The 14,782-nt window shown below is 59.3% G+C and overlaps 1 protein-coding gene across 1 annotated transcript in view; it reads left to right on the top strand.

The window, feature by feature from the left end:
- Slc29a4 (solute carrier family 29 member 4) overlaps nt 1-13,452 on the top strand; it is a 23,689-nt gene extending 10,237 nt beyond the window's left edge. Inside the window, exons 2-11 of the mRNA XM_015502020.2 lie at nt 3,158-3,346; nt 3,961-4,089; nt 4,293-4,406; nt 4,813-4,941; nt 7,028-7,102; nt 8,405-8,649; nt 9,916-10,051; nt 10,171-10,358; nt 11,187-11,427; nt 12,351-13,452. Coding sequence (XP_015357506.1) covers nt 3,169-3,346; nt 3,961-4,089; nt 4,293-4,406; nt 4,813-4,941; nt 7,028-7,102; nt 8,405-8,649; nt 9,916-10,051; nt 10,171-10,358; nt 11,187-11,427; nt 12,351-12,487 — 1,572 coding nt within the window. The 5' untranslated portion in view covers nt 3,158-3,168 and the 3' untranslated portion in view covers nt 12,488-13,452. The remainder of the gene's footprint in view (nt 1-3,157; nt 3,347-3,960; nt 4,090-4,292; nt 4,407-4,812; nt 4,942-7,027; nt 7,103-8,404; nt 8,650-9,915; nt 10,052-10,170; nt 10,359-11,186; nt 11,428-12,350) is intronic.
- The last annotated feature ends 1,330 nt before the right edge of the window (nt 13,453-14,782 follow it).

Here is a 14,782-nt window from a genome sequence, read left to right on the forward strand (position 1 = left end):
TCGCGTCCCCTCCTTTCCGCCGGCCCGGACGCCGAGTCTCCCACCGCACCCCGAGTCTCCCTCCCATCGCACCCCTGTCGCGGAAAGCGGGGTCTTCCCCCGCCCCGTCCAGCATTGAAGCGGGCCAGCATCCCAGTTGCGAGCGCGGGACCCGGACCCAGGAAGGTGACAAGCGCCCGGAGCCCAGGCCAAGCTGGGTCTTGGCGCTCCCTCCGACCTCGGGCACACCCCAAGTTCCTCCTAAGCCTCCCTCGCCCATCTCACTCCTTTTCCCAGATAGCCGCCTCCTAATTCTTGGGAAAGCTGCCGAAAGAGGTGGGGCCTGGGCCCAGGGGTCACCTCGTGTTGCCCAAGGGGTCTCCCCTTTGCCTGGGGACCCGGGCCTGGGATCCAACTTTGCTGCTGCTGGGGCCTGGGAGGCAGAAGGAGCCTCTGGGGCTGCTGAGCATCTGGGAACGTGCTCACACCCAGGTACGGGAGGGCGGTGGGCCTGGGCAGCCTGGAGCCTCTCCATCCCAGGCCCTGCCCAGCTTGTGGCCCCTGCATTCATTTGTCCTTTGGGTGCTACAGAAAGGGGGTGGCCTGAGGGTCTTGAAACCCACAACCCTGCCGCTGTGAGTTGGGCAGCCCAGAAGCTGGGCTGTGGGATGAACAGCCACAGGGGACGGGGCATCCAAGGGCATCCAGCTAAGCAGGACTTGTGGCAGAGCCAGAAGTTCAAGGCCTAGGAGGGTGAGCAGACTGGCTTTCCAAGTGAAATTCAGTTTCCCTTGTCCCTCTGCTGGCTAGAAGTGGAGCTCAGCAGCCTCAGAGCCAGGTCAGCCTGGCACTGACACTCAGCACCTCCACACTGCCCCGAGGCACATGCAGTCCCTGCTGCTGTGGTGGGGCCAAAGGTGGTCTGTCAGGCACAGCTCCAGTTTGAGCTGCCTGACCCTGGACTTGACCTCTGGGCACCTTAGTCACCCTTTCTGCAGAATGGGGGCATGAGCCATCCTTTGCCGAACTGTGAGGATCAGGAGAGCTCTGGCCCACATGGTGCTCTTTAGGTGGCTGTTTATGCCACTGTTGAACACCTACTGTGTGCAGCCACACCTTCTCTACTAACCACCCAGCCCTCTCCATTTATGAAATAGTCTCTCCCCTTGTTCTTTCTCTATTGTGTCCTCACAATAAGGAGGTGGGGACACTGAGGCCCAAGGGGTGGTCTAAGGCCAAAGAAATGACCTGTGTCATTTGAGCGGCTCTGTGGGGCTGGGACAGAGGAATCCTAGTAGCTCAGGGTGAAGGAGCAGAGAAGAGTCTTATAAACACCGAGTTTGTATTATATTTATGTCCTTATGTCTTAAGTAAAGGGGACATAAGAGGAGGAACAATCTGAAGCCCTGGGCAGCTGGTGTGAGTGAGAGTGTCGGGGGAGGAGAGAGTTAAAGGCCATGGGATGGTGGCTGAGGCGGGCAGTGTAGGTGGCAGCTGCCCGCCACACTGATGAGCCCGAGGAAGCAGAGGGGCCTCCCCCCCGCCCGGCCTGACGCTGAGCACGTCCGCTTTCCCTGGTGGGGTGGCCTCAGTGAGGCGGAAGCCTCACATGCTGATCGGGCACATCCAGGACACTGTGGGATCTGGTGCTGCATTTCAGAAGCCCTTCCTCTTAGGACTTGGATGCCCATCGGGCTGCACTTCCATCCTAAGGGGGCTGGTGGCAGGAGTGGACTGTCATTGTTGTGGACTGTCATTCTCCCTTGGTCCCCTTCCCTTGGCTCTTCATGTCTAAGGGAGGAGGATGGGTGGGCCAGGACCCAAGAAGGGCCTGAGCAAGGGTCTCCAAGCCACCACTCTTGAGGTCAGGCTGGTGTGTCCAGTTGATAGGCAAGGACAAGGGTGTGCCCAGGACCACCAACATTCGAGCTTAGGCCATCTCTGTTCTAGACGCTGCTGAGTTCCCCCAGTGCCAGATGTGGCCAGAGGAGCAAGACTGATGAGGGGGCTGTCAGGAGAGGCTCGAGCCAGGAGGGGAGGAAAGCCCGGCTTCCCAGTCCCCAGAAGGAGAAGACCCTGACCTCGTCTCCACTGGCCATGGCTACCAATCACCTGGGTTGGCCCCAGAAAGGCCCCCATCCTCATCACTGGCTCCAATAAAACTTGCTAGAGACCTAGGGAAGGGGAACAGGGGCCAGGAGGAGAGCTTGGTGACAAGTCTGCACAGGCCACCTGGTGGCTGGGAATGGGGTAAACTGAGGCAGGGGAGCTGGAGCGATGGGGCCCCAGAGATGGGAAGGGGCAGGCAAGAGCGAGAGGCCTGCCACAGGTCAGCCCCAGGGATAATGGGAATAACTGTGGCACGCAGATCCCTTGGGGCTGGCTTCTCCCTGCTTCGTCCGCAATAAATCCCGCATGTCTGTGGGGCCAGGGATGCTGAGGTACCACTCTTAGGAGCCTGTGCTGTGGTGTCCCATTTCTCACTATCATGGAACACTGAACTCCTTCCTTCTCCCCCAAAGGCAAGGGCTAGCAGATCCAAAGTGAAGCAAGAAACACTGAGGCAAGAACATCGAAAGAACTGCCTGCCACTGAAGGTGGTTGGCCTCAGAATCCCGAGGGGCATGGGGGCTCTAAGTGACCTACAGACTGATGTTGGGTCCAGACTCTACCACTTTCTGCCTTAGAGGCCAGAGCAGGAGTTATTCACCCCCCCGTAACTCTCCCTTTTGCTGGCTGAATAATGAATGAATTTCAGCACCTCCCTCCCGGGGACAAGGGACACCGGGAGAGGCATTCTAGCTTGGTGCTGGCACAAAGTGCTCCATGGTGTCCCCCACTGTTTGATTGCTCACCACGTGCTGGTGTTCCACCTCCAAAACAGTCCTGCTCTCCATCTCTTCCCACGCCCAGAGACCACCGCGGTTGCTCAGCCTTTGAGCTGATCTCCTGGGCTGTGTCTTTACCCTTCCCACCCCGTCTCCATGGCAACATGAGTGAGCTTCCTGGGACACACAAGGTGACATCACCTCACTGCTAAGTCCATGTCCTTCGTGATGAAATATCAAGAAGGAGGAATGAATGGAAGGGATGGTCCCCTGGGGTACTGCTTGGGGACTTGGGGTCAGGAGTGTCCTCCCATCCTGTCCCCTCCCCTGCTCATCTCCTTCCTCCACAGCACAGGCCACCATGGGCTCCGTCGGAAGCCAGCGCCTCAAGGAGTCCAGTGTAGCGGGCACTCCTGACAGGACTGTGGTGACCAGCTTCGGCTTCGAAGGCCTCCAGCTGGAGGCCAGGGCCGCAGCGGCGGAGGCAGCTCGGGAGCAGGGCCTTAGGGCCAGGGGCATCCTGACGTCCATGGACTCTGGTGAGTCCCAGACGGGAATTGGCCTCACGACCTCTGGTCAGCCCAGGGCAGAGGACACTGGGGTCCTCATTGAGGGGAGGCCCCATTGGGATGTGGTAGCCCTGCACCCTGACTCAGCCTCTGCCCTGTGCCTTGGGGTCCCATGCAGAAGAGCCTTCTGCACCTACAGGTCAGAGCCAAGGTCAGAGCTGAGGAGGCTCTATCTTCCCCTGGTCCTACATGCTCACTGGGCACATGTGAATCATGCACTGACCCATGAGGCTTTTATATTGAAGTGACATTGGTCTCATTCATTGGGCAAATCAAGCCATGCCTAACTGCAAAGGAGCCTGGAAGATTGGATGTGAGGTTCAAAGAGCTGGCTTTCAGCCCAGCCGTGTGACCTTGGGTAAGGGCCCTCCGATTCTGATCCTCAGTTTCCTTAACTTGAGGAGTTGGGCCAAGTGACTAGGAGATCAGACTCGCAGGGTGGCATTGGGCCGTGATGAGAGGCACCTGAGCAGCTGTGGCCCTAGGGATGCACACTGGCTCTGGTGGTGGACAGCAGCCTTGGTGCTGTGGCCTGGCAAGAGTGGGCTCGCCCACGCCTCACCTGAGGTCTTGGGATTTGGCAGAGGAGGAGCCAGTGCCCGATGACCGCTACCATGCCATCTACTTTGCAATGCTGCTGGCCGGCGTGGGCTTCCTGCTGCCCTACAACAGCTTCATCACCGACGTTGACTACCTGCACCACAAGTACCCAGGTGGGTGCTCCCCAGCCCACCCAGCCCTCAGGGTGTGCTCAGTGACTGAGGCTTTCCAGAAACCCCCTGGGCCAGGACCCTGTTGGCGACCCTCTTCATTCAGATCTTGGCTCCACTGTGAATTGCTGAGTGGCCTCTGGGCAGTGAGCGAGGATGGGCAGAGGGTGGCCCTCTCTGAGTACCTGCTGTCGCTGGCCCTCCAGGGACCTCCATTGTGTTCGACATGAGCCTCACCTACATCCTGGTGGCCCTGGCCGCTGTGCTCCTGAACAACGTCCTGGTGGAGAGGCTGAACCTGCACACCAGGATCACCACGGGTGCGCACGCGCCTGCGCAGTGCTCACCCCCCCAGTCCCTCCGCGACCCCCCACCCCGTCCCCCAACCCCTGTTTTCCCTGAGCCTCATGCTACTTGTCTGTGAAGTGGGCACATTTCCTAAGGATGCCATGGGCTTCTATGGGGGGGACACAGAGTCAGGTCCTAGTGGGGCCTCTGGGAACCCATGGGATACCCTGCACCCCCAGAGGCTCTGTGGCCCCCACATTGTCTCCCAGGCCTCAGCACTTGCTCTTCTCCTGACTCAACCTTGCTCTTCCTTCCCCTTCCAAGGCCGTGTCCAGCTTCAGGGGGAGGGGGAGGGGGCCTCCGACCTGACCCCAGGGGAGGGGCGGTGGAGGGGGCCGCCTAGCCCGCCGTGGGTCCCTCACCAGCCTCTCCCCACAGGCTACCTCCTAGCCCTGGGCCCCCTGCTCTTCATCAGTGTCTGTGACGTGTGGCTGCAGCTCTTCGCACACGACCAGGCTTATGCCATCAACCTGGCCGCGGTGGGTACCGTGGCCTTCGGCTGCACAGGTAGGGAGGGGGCTGGGGCGGGCAGGGCCGGCCGCGCTGGGGGCGCCTAGGGCTGAGCGTCCAGGCCAAACAGCCACCCGCCTGTGTGCAGAGCCCGCCCCCACGCGGCCCCAGAGCCCGGACAGCTCCCTGGCTTCCGCAGATGTGACCCGGCATGCAAGGACCCTCCTGTCTGTGTCACTGTTCCTCTTGGGCTAGGCTCTCAAATTTTTTCTAAAGTCTTTTATTTTAAAAAATTGCAAACCAACAAAAAGCCTGCAAGATAAGATGAGGAGCTGCCCTATGCGCCTGCCCTACCCCGCCTGTACGTCAGTTTCCCCTAAATATAAATAAATATAAAATAATTAATTTCCCCGCACACCGTAGTCACCTTTGCTGCCTGAACGCTAAGACTTCAGGGTGTATTTTATATATATATATATATATATATATATATATTTTTTTTTTTTTTNTATATATTTTATATATATAATATATATATATTATATTATATATATATATTTTTTTTTTTGGTACTCGGGAATTAATTTAAGGGTGCTCTACCCCTGAGCTACAGTCCCAGCCCTTTTGATTTTGAGACTGGGTCTGGCTAAGTTGCTGAGACCGACCCTGAACTTGGTATCCTCCTGCCTCTGCCTCCTGAGCCTGGGATTACAGGTGTGTGTCACTGGGGCCAATTTAGATATTTCTTCTATTTAGCCACATTACAATTGCCACAATCTGGAAATTTCACATGTAAGGGTACTATTATGGAAGCCACAATCTAGACTTAAGTCTCAGTGACTCCCCAATGACAGTCCTTTGTTTTGTTTTGTTTTTTGGTGCTGCGGGTGGGACCCAGGGCCTCAAGCCTGCCTGCTAGGCTAGTGCTCTGCAGCTGAGCCCAACCCCAGCCCCTTGGTATCACTTTTTTCCTGACCTGGATTCACTCCAGTGTCACACGCTGCGTGTACAGGCCCATCTCTTCATCTCCTTTAATCCGGGGTGATTCCTCGGCATGTCTCTGTCATTCACGGCAGTGACATTGTGAGGGTCCACGATGATCGTTTTGCAGGCTTTCAGACTTTTTGCTTGGGGGAGGGGGGCAGTGAACACCAGGGATGCAGCCCAGGGTGTCCACACATGCTAGGCAAATGCCCTGCCTCTGAGCCCCAGCCGCAGCCTATTTTACTGTGACTTCCAGGAAGGAACGCACTTGACAAGATGACCCCATAAACGCACGCACATATGTGTATGTTGTCATGAAATCATGGTCTCCATGCAGGCAGTGTGCCCAGGTCTGGTCTGTTTTGTCAAAAAGCAAATGCTGAGCTGGGCATGGTGGTGCATGCCTATGATTCCAGCTACTAGGGAGGCTTAGGCCCTAGGAGGATTTCAAGTTTGAGGCTAGCCTCAGCAACTTAGGGAGACCGTGTCTCAAAATGAAAAATAAAAAGGACTGGGGATGTAGTTCAGTGGCACAGCACAACCGGGTCAAATCCTCAGTACTATGGGGGGCAGGGATTGGCACAGAGCCAGTGGGCTCTCTGGGACTCGGTGGGTGTGGGGGTCCAAGTCAACACATCTTCCCTGGATGCTGCTGGAGTTCGGTGCTGGGTGGGATGAGAGCAGCTATGCTGTACTAACGAAGGGGCCCCCGAAACCTCTGGCTGCATAATGAAACCGTTGCTTGCTGTTGCTGCACGTCCTGCTCTTGGGCACAGCTGTGTCCCATACAGTCTCGTGGGGACTGGGGTTCTCAGTCTGACAGCCTCCCCCAGGTGGCCTCCTGGGTCACTATTGGAGGAAGACAGAAAAGCCAAGGGAGCTTGCACTGCCTCGTCCTCAAGTGGCAATGTCCTCTCTGCTCCTGTTTCTTGGCCAGGGCTCCTCAATGCCTCTGACCAACCCCACGGGCAGGGATGTGGACAGCATTATGGGCACTACAGGGGACATCCCTGTTCCTAAGGCAGCTACAAGGCGACCCTCTCAGCCAGCGGTGGAGCTGAATTCTCTGCACACACCCTCTCCCACCCCAGGGGGCTCGGGTCGCTGCGCGATGTAGGTGACGGCTGGTGTCTCATGGTCTCCCCCTCTCTCTCTTAAGTGCAGCAATCCAGCTTCTATGGGTACACGGGGATGCTGCCCAAGAGGTACACGCAGGGGGTGATGACCGGGGAGAGTGAGTATCGCAGACCCCCGGGGGGGCACTGAGCTGCCTTGGGCTCTGGAAGCTTCTTCCTGGGACCCCCAAACATGCGCCCTGAGAATGCTGGGCTGGGGATTTATCTCCTCACCTGGCTGGGGAGGGGTGGAGTGGGACACACTCCCCACCGGAGGGTGGATGTGCGTGCATACGTGTGTGCACCCCGTTTCTGGGGTGTGGTGGCTGGAGTGTGGCAGTGCCCACGAGGCTGCATGTGGAATGTCAAGTGTGCCCAAGTGTGTGTGTGTGTGTATGTGTGTCGGGGACTCAGTCCCTCCACTCCTGTGACGTTGGGTATCACCCTTCAGCACCAAGCTGTTCTCAGAGCTTCGGAGCCACACAACCACCTCCTGCTAGCTGCCCAGTTACCAAGACCCCGCCCTCAAGCCTGTCCTTTACCCAGCAGCCAGTGCTCCAGAGCCTGTGGGCTGGCCTTCTGGGCACCAGTGCGTGGTCTCAGTGGCTGTCCTGCCACCTGCTTCTTGGCCTGCCATGCACTGGAGCCGGTGCTTTGAGGCCCCTTCTCCATGTGTCCTCCGGCCTCCTGGTTTGGTTTGGTTTGGTTTGATTTTGTAGCACCAGGGATTGAACCCAGGGATGCTCAACCACTGAGCCACAACCCAGCCCCTTTTATTTTTTAATTTTGAGACTGGGTCTCTCTCACTAAGTTACTAAGAGTCTTGCTAGATTGCTGAGGCTGACCTTGACCTTTCCATCCTTCTGCCTCAGCCTCCCAAATTGCTGGGATTACAGGGGTGTGCCACGGGGCCAGGCTTCCTTCTGTTCTAACACAGGAGCACATGGTCCCTACCAGCCCCCTGCCAGGGACACTGATCCTCCAGTCCATGCCCGACTCCCTTGTCCTGCAGACTTCAGTCCCCTCCTGAGACAGGAGCTCTCTGACACCCCCTGCCCACATCTGTGCTCAGTGGGAAACTTGATACAGTTCCCTGACCCCAATCTGCGACCTGTGCTTCTGGGACTTGTTTGAACATGTCTCCACAAGCCCCGAGAAGGCAGGGCCCTGTGTGTTGCCGCTAGGTCCTCAGGGCTGGACATGCTGGGCCCTCAGGAAATGCTGAGAGACAGACAGACGTGGAGGGCCCGAGCTCAGGCGACAGTGCTGGAGGAGGCAGTGAGCCTGCACTGTCCCTCTGCGGTGGGCTCCTGGGGGGGTTGGGTGGGGGACTAATGGACGGGCTAGAGCTGGGAAGGGCTCGGTGGAATGGGGCTGGGCTGGGGGCGGGGTCAGGCCCGAGCCCCTGGTCCCTGCCCCAGGCACCGCGGGGGTGATGATCTCCCTGAGCCGCATCCTCACCAAGCTGCTGCTGCCGGACGAGCGCGCCAGCACGCTCATCTTCTTCCTGGTCTCCGTGGGCCTGGAGCTGCTCTGCTTCTTGCTGCATCTGCTGGTGCGGCGCAGCCGCTTTGTGCTCTACTACACCACGCGGCCGCGGGACAGCCGAGGCTGCCGGGCGGGCTACCGCGTACACCACGACGTCGCCGCAGGGGACATCCACTTTGTAAGTGCGCACTCCGGGTGCGGATTGGTCGGTGTCCATCCCCTCCGCCAGCCCTGGGCATGTGCCTCCAGCCCACATCCTGGCCGAGTTCCTTCTCTGGACCCCCTCCTTGGCCCCAGGGTCTCAGGCTGCACCCATCTCCATTCTGTGGGGCTTGGGGCTCCCTCAGCTGTTGTATCCTGCAAAGTGGGGTGCACACGGTCCCTTTCTTTGTGACACTCCACATACTGTAGATGGAAGTTCCCATCCGGTTGGGACAGACTCCCAGGAAGGAAACAAGGCTCACCTCTGCCCTGGGTTCCTGTCCAGGGTCAGGGAAAGGACCCAGGAGGTGGGACAAACCCCAAGAATCCCCACAGAGGAGAACACCAGAGGCAGCCAGGGAATCATAGGCCCCAGGCAGGAGCCAAAAATGGGGGTTCAGGTCTGTGGCTGTTGGCTTTGCTGAGGTCAGGGCCCAACAGGGGCCAACTGCTGGCCTCATAACCCCAGCAGAGGCACCTCCCCTGCAGGGTCCCCAGCACAAGGACTCAGGCCAGCTAGTGGCCTCGGTATCACTCTCTGGGTGATATCACGGCTGGACGGGGCAGAGGACCTTCTGGAAAGCTGGGGTGCCCTCTGGTGGCCACATGCTGCATAGCGACCCTGGCCTGCAGCTGGCAGATATCTGGCCTGAGGACACTGCAGGCCAGGAGTGCTGGACACCGGGGGAGGCAGGGCAAGGGGAGCCACCAAGGGTCCTCACCAGGATGGTCCTGCAGATGTGGGTGTAGGGAATCACCTGGATCCTTGGCTGGGGACACAGCAGTGGACTGTCGGAGCCCATGGGGAGCCATCTGGGGGACCCCTCCATCAGAGAGGCTCGAGGAGGGACTTCCGGGCTGAGAGTGACTCCCCCGAAGTGGAGTAGCAAAGCCACCAGGAGGGGCTGGCGGGGGAGCCTGGGCAGAGACTCAGGCTGGGAGCCGCTGGGGGTGTTTCTGGGACAACAGGAAGCAAGAGGTGGTGGGAGGCCTTGAGGGGCCTCTGGGCAAGATGTGGGTGGGGTGCCGTGCTCGGTCAGAAGTGGGGAGAGGGTCTTGAGAAGGAATTCGCCCTCTCTGAAGTCAGAGGGCTCTTGGTGAACAGGAAGGAGGGCATCGGTACACAGTAGGCCTAACTGAAGATTAGCCTGAATGTGGCTCTCCTTCACTGGGCTCCGATGCCTGGTCAGTGCCTCGCTCTGTCCCGTCCTCCAAACACCATCCCGCTCCATCCTCCCTCCAGGAGCACCAGGCCCCTGCGGTGGCCCACAGCGACTCCCTGGACAGCCCGGCCCATGAGGTGGCCGGCGGCGGGGGGGCCTACATGCGCTTCGACGTGCCTCGGCCCCGAGTCAAGCGGAGCTGGCCCACCTTCAGAGGTGAGCGAGCCCACCAGCCCCCACGGCCCCATGGACCCCACTGTCCTGGCTGCTTGATGGGTGGTGCCCCGGTGGGAAGCGGGCAGGGCCCCTGGGNGACCCTACCCACCCCCCCACAGCCCTGCTGCTGCACCGCTACGTGGTGGCACGGGTCATCTGGGCCGACATGCTCTCCATTGCGGTGACCTACTTCATCACGCTGTGCCTGTTCCCCGGCCTGGAATCCGAGATCCGCCACTGCGTGCTGGGCGAGTGGCTGCCCATCCTGGTCATGGCCGTGTTCAACCTCTCGGACTTCGTGGGCAAGGTGGGCTTCCTGCCCGCCCTGCCCTTGGTGGCCCGGGCCCACCCAGGAAGATCCCCAGGCCGAGGATGCATACGGGTCCCAGGCAGGAGTGTGGCAGCCATGCAACGTCAAGGTCCCCACAGCACCCCCCCAGGGCGGCCCCTGCCTGGTCCCGCAAGGTGGTTCCGAGTGCCTGCTGCGTCTCCGCGGTCCCTCTGCCCAGTCTTCCTGCTCCGTGGTCACTAGTCAGTGGGTCTCTGGGGTGGTCCTCCCAGGATGAGCACAGACACAGGCCCTCGAGGTACACGGAGAGGGCAGAAGCACCCAGAAGCCACCCAAAGGGACCAGAATGACCTGCGCAGCACACCATCTGCCTCACCTGCAGTGGGTGGGGTCCACGCTGTGGTTTCTGATGCTTCGCGCAGGTTGGGGACGGGCCTTGTCTTATGGATGGGGAAGCCACTCTCTTGGGGTCACACTGCTGAGAGGGCTGAGGAATGAGTTTGTGCTTCCCAGGGAGCGGGGCCAAGAGAGCGGGTCCAGACCCTTGGCCCGCTACTGTCCTGTGTGTGACACGGGTGGCTTGACCCTCGTTTCTCTAATAGGGTCAAGGTCCCATCCTGAGGGTATTGCGTTTAGATTGGGGTCAGGCACACGACAAGGACCGTCTGTTGCTGTGATGGTTGGGCTTTGGTGCATCTTTGAGGGCTGGGGACCATGCCGCTCTGGACAGACCCAGAGTGTCTAGGGACAAGAGGGTGGCCAGAGTCTATAGTGGAGATGGACAGGAGAGGAGGTAGGCTGAGGAGGGCAGGGGCCAGCGGGGTCCCAACACCTGGCTCCCTGCAGATCCTGGCGGCCCTGCCCGTGGACTGGCGGGGCACCCACCTGCTGGCCTGCTCCTGCCTGCGCGTCGTCTTCATTCCCCTGTTCATCCTGTGCGTCTACCCCAGTGGCACGCCGGCCCTCCGCCACCCGGCCTGGCCCTGCATCTTCTCGCTGCTCATGGGCATCAGCAACGGCTACTTTGGCAGTGTGCCCATGATCCTGGCGGCGGGCAAAGTGAGCCCCAAACAGCGCGAGCTGGCAGGTAAGAACTGCCTACCAGAGGGACATGTGGGGCTCCCTCCCAGCAGCCCAGCCCCCCATTAGTGAGGACACCGAGGCCTTCAGGAGCCACAGCCAGACAGCAAGAGCATGCACTTGGGTTTTAGGGGACTAGACAACGCCTGGGAGGTGGTAGGTGTGGGACATTTGCCGATCATTCCTTCTTCCACAACTACTTGGTGGCCTTCCTCTGTGGCAGTGCCTAGGCATCAGGGACACAACGTTTCCATGCTTGTGGGACTGACAGATTGGGAGAGGGAGTGTGAGAAAGTCATGGGGCTCCCAAGGTTCGGGGCCATCGCTCAGGACAGGAAGTTTGGTATTGCCATGGATTGAGATACAGGAGGCCCACGGGTCGGGGTGTTGGAGTCAGATTTGGGCCATGGTACCTTCAAGGTGCCCAACAGACATCCCAAAGGATCCCTGACGAGGAGGCAGTTGGAGGTCAGAAGCTGGAGGCAAAAATGGGTGGGGGGCCGGGACTGTAATCCCAGAGGCTCAGGAGGCTGAGGCAGGAGGATCGCGAGTTCAAAGGCAGCCTCAGCAATTGGGAGGCACTACCTCAGTGAGACTCTTGTCTCTAAATAAAATTTTAAAAAGGGCTGGGGATGTGTCGAGTGCCCCTGAATTTGATACCCAGTACCCTCCCCACCAAAATGGGTGGGGGACAGAGAAGCAGGTGAGGCCTGGTCCCCTCATGGGAGAAGGAACAGCTGGCTAAGGGATGGCAAGACCCAGAGGGGTCAGCAGGTGCTTGGGGAGGTTTGCTCACGCAGGGTGGCTCCCTGGGAGCTGGCCGTTGTCACTACACATCACACCTGAGCAGTGGTCACTAGGTCTGTCCAGCATGTGTGGTCCTAGGGCCTGGCTGCTGCCCCGCCCCCCTCAGGTCAGTTTTGTCCACAGGGAACACGATGACGGTGTCCTACATGTCTGGGCTGACCCTGGGCTCCGCCGTGGCCTACTGCACCTACAGCCTCACCCGCGATGCCCACAGCAGCTGCCTCCGCACCGCCAACGGCTCCATCTCTGCCGGCCCCTGAGTCAGGACACTGCAGGCTGCTGGCCCTCCTGCTGCCCAGGGAGGGCTGCTCAGGCTGACGAGGGGCCCTGAGGCCCCCACCCCCTCCCTGCCTGCAGTGCCTGCGGGGCCCCAGCCTCCTCCTATACCACTAACGCCATCTGTCTGGGTCCAGCGGCCACACCAGCCTGGAACGTGTTAGTGACCCAGGGCTCTGCCCAGCACTGTGTCCTCGTCCAGCCTCACACATGCATTCCCCTTCCATCTAGCCCGTGACCCCAGCTCTAGCCAGGCCAGCACTCTGCAGGGTCAGACCCAGCCTTCCCCACCCAGGATGACAGCCAGCCGCCTGGTGTCCCCTTCACAGCGACCCCACCATAGGGTCTACTTCAGGGGCCCCATGGTCCTCGTCACTGTCCATGGCACCAGTTAGGGGTGGGGGACCCCTCCCGATGGACATAAGAGGACCTCAAAAGAGAGGAGCAGTCCCCAGCCTTCTCACCGTGGGCCTGTCGTCCACCCTGTTCCCCCGAACAGTGTGTTTGCTGGGGGAATGGTACCTCTGGTCTGCGCTGGCCTCTTCATGGGCACCGCACAGCTGGCCCGGGCAGCACCCCCATACTGAGGTCTCCTCTGAACCCTCCTGGTGCACAGGCCAGGGGCTGCACTCAGCCTACCTACGATACAGAAGGAGGGTCACAAAGTAGGCCCTCTTGACTGAAGTCACCTCTTGGCCTAGGGAGGCTCAAGGAGGGACAAGTGGAGCCCAGGAGTCTGGCAAGTAGGGAGGGCTGGGGGGTCATTCAGTCATCAGGCTGGTTTGGGGATGTCCTGCCAAGGATGGCTTTCCCAGGGGAGGTCCCCAGTCCTTCCACATTCCTGGCCCCAGCTGTAATTGCCCTGTCCTGTCCCCTGCTGTGTCCTGTCCACCTGTGTGTCCTCTAACTGTACCGCACTGGCCATTAAAAGATGACGGCAGAGACTGCCTCCCTGTGCCTCCCGAGAAGCATTTGGGTGGGGATGGAGGTGGGAGCAGGACAGCCATCTGGGCCATTGGAAGTGGAAGGAGGGTGCTGAAGGGACGAGGCTGCCCCACAGTGCTGGGACCTGTCTTTTCACCGTGGAAAGGGTCCCCTGCACGGGGCCCGATGTTTGTGGGAGGTGGTCTGGTGGCCCTGGTGTGGAGGCGGGGACTGTACATGTGGGGTGGGGAACTGGAAACCTTGGGGTTTGTCACATGCCTTGGTGCCCCTTTAGCCTCACAAAGATGACGGAGGCAGGTTGGCCCCTGTTCCTCAGGCACTCAAAGCCAGGTGACACAAATCTGAGCCTTGGGGGCTCAGGCCCCAGTTCTAACTCGTCTGAACAGTTAGGACAAACTCTTGTACTGTTTTGTGCCTCAGTTTCCCCCAAGGTGTAGGACTGGGATTTGGCCCCTTGATGGAGGGCCACCTGAGCTCTGGACCTATGGCCTCAGGAACCTGCAGGGGTCAAGTGGCAATCAAGTGGGCCAAGTCCAAGGGGCAATGCCAGACGCAGCCACCAGATGGCGGTGGCACACCACTCCCCCCACACCTGTGGGACTCGGTGTCTGCACTGCAGCGAGGCCCTCAGAGCCCTGCCAAACCCTTCCCACCACAGAGGTCACACCAGTTGCCCTCAGTGTTAACACGTCATTGTCCCGCCCTCTGCCACAACCGTGACAGCAAAGCCCGAATGACATCTGCAGCCATTCAACTGACCCAGGCCAGAGGGTACTGGGCAGGCAATGTCCCCACCGCCTCCAGCTTTTCCAGGCCCAGAGGTTCAAGGCAGGCTCACGGCCACTCGGACCTGCAGAGCCCTGTCCAGGTGTGGACACAGAACTTTTGAAACACTGGGCACTGCGTGTCCTGCCCAATACCACAGCCACTAGCCATCCGCACTGCCAAGCCCTGGACAGGCGGCTGGAGCAACTGAGAAACAGCTTTTAATGTTCCCTCATTTAAATTAGCTGAATTTTAATAGCCCAACCTCCAAACTCCCTGTGCCCTCCCTTGTCCCGTAGTGGACTCCCACAGACCAAGGGCCCCAGCCAAGCCCAGTTCCCGAAATGAACCACTCCAAGCGATGCTATTTTTCCAATTAAATCTTTTTTTCTTTTTCTTTTTTTTTTTTATGAAAAAGATCACACAGAATTTGCCAACAAAATTCCAAAAGTAACTTAAAAAACAAAACAAAACAAAACAAAAACAGGAAAACAATTCCCCCAAAAAACAAAACCGAAGTCTGGCTTTTCCTTCCCTCAAGATTGTCTGCTGGAGGCCTCGGCTCCCGG

Source organism: Marmota marmota, unplaced genomic scaffold (genome assembly GCF_001458135.2).
Source record: "Marmota marmota marmota unplaced genomic scaffold, marMar, whole genome shotgun sequence".
Taxonomy (NCBI): Eukaryota; Metazoa; Chordata; class Mammalia; order Rodentia; family Sciuridae; genus Marmota; species Marmota marmota.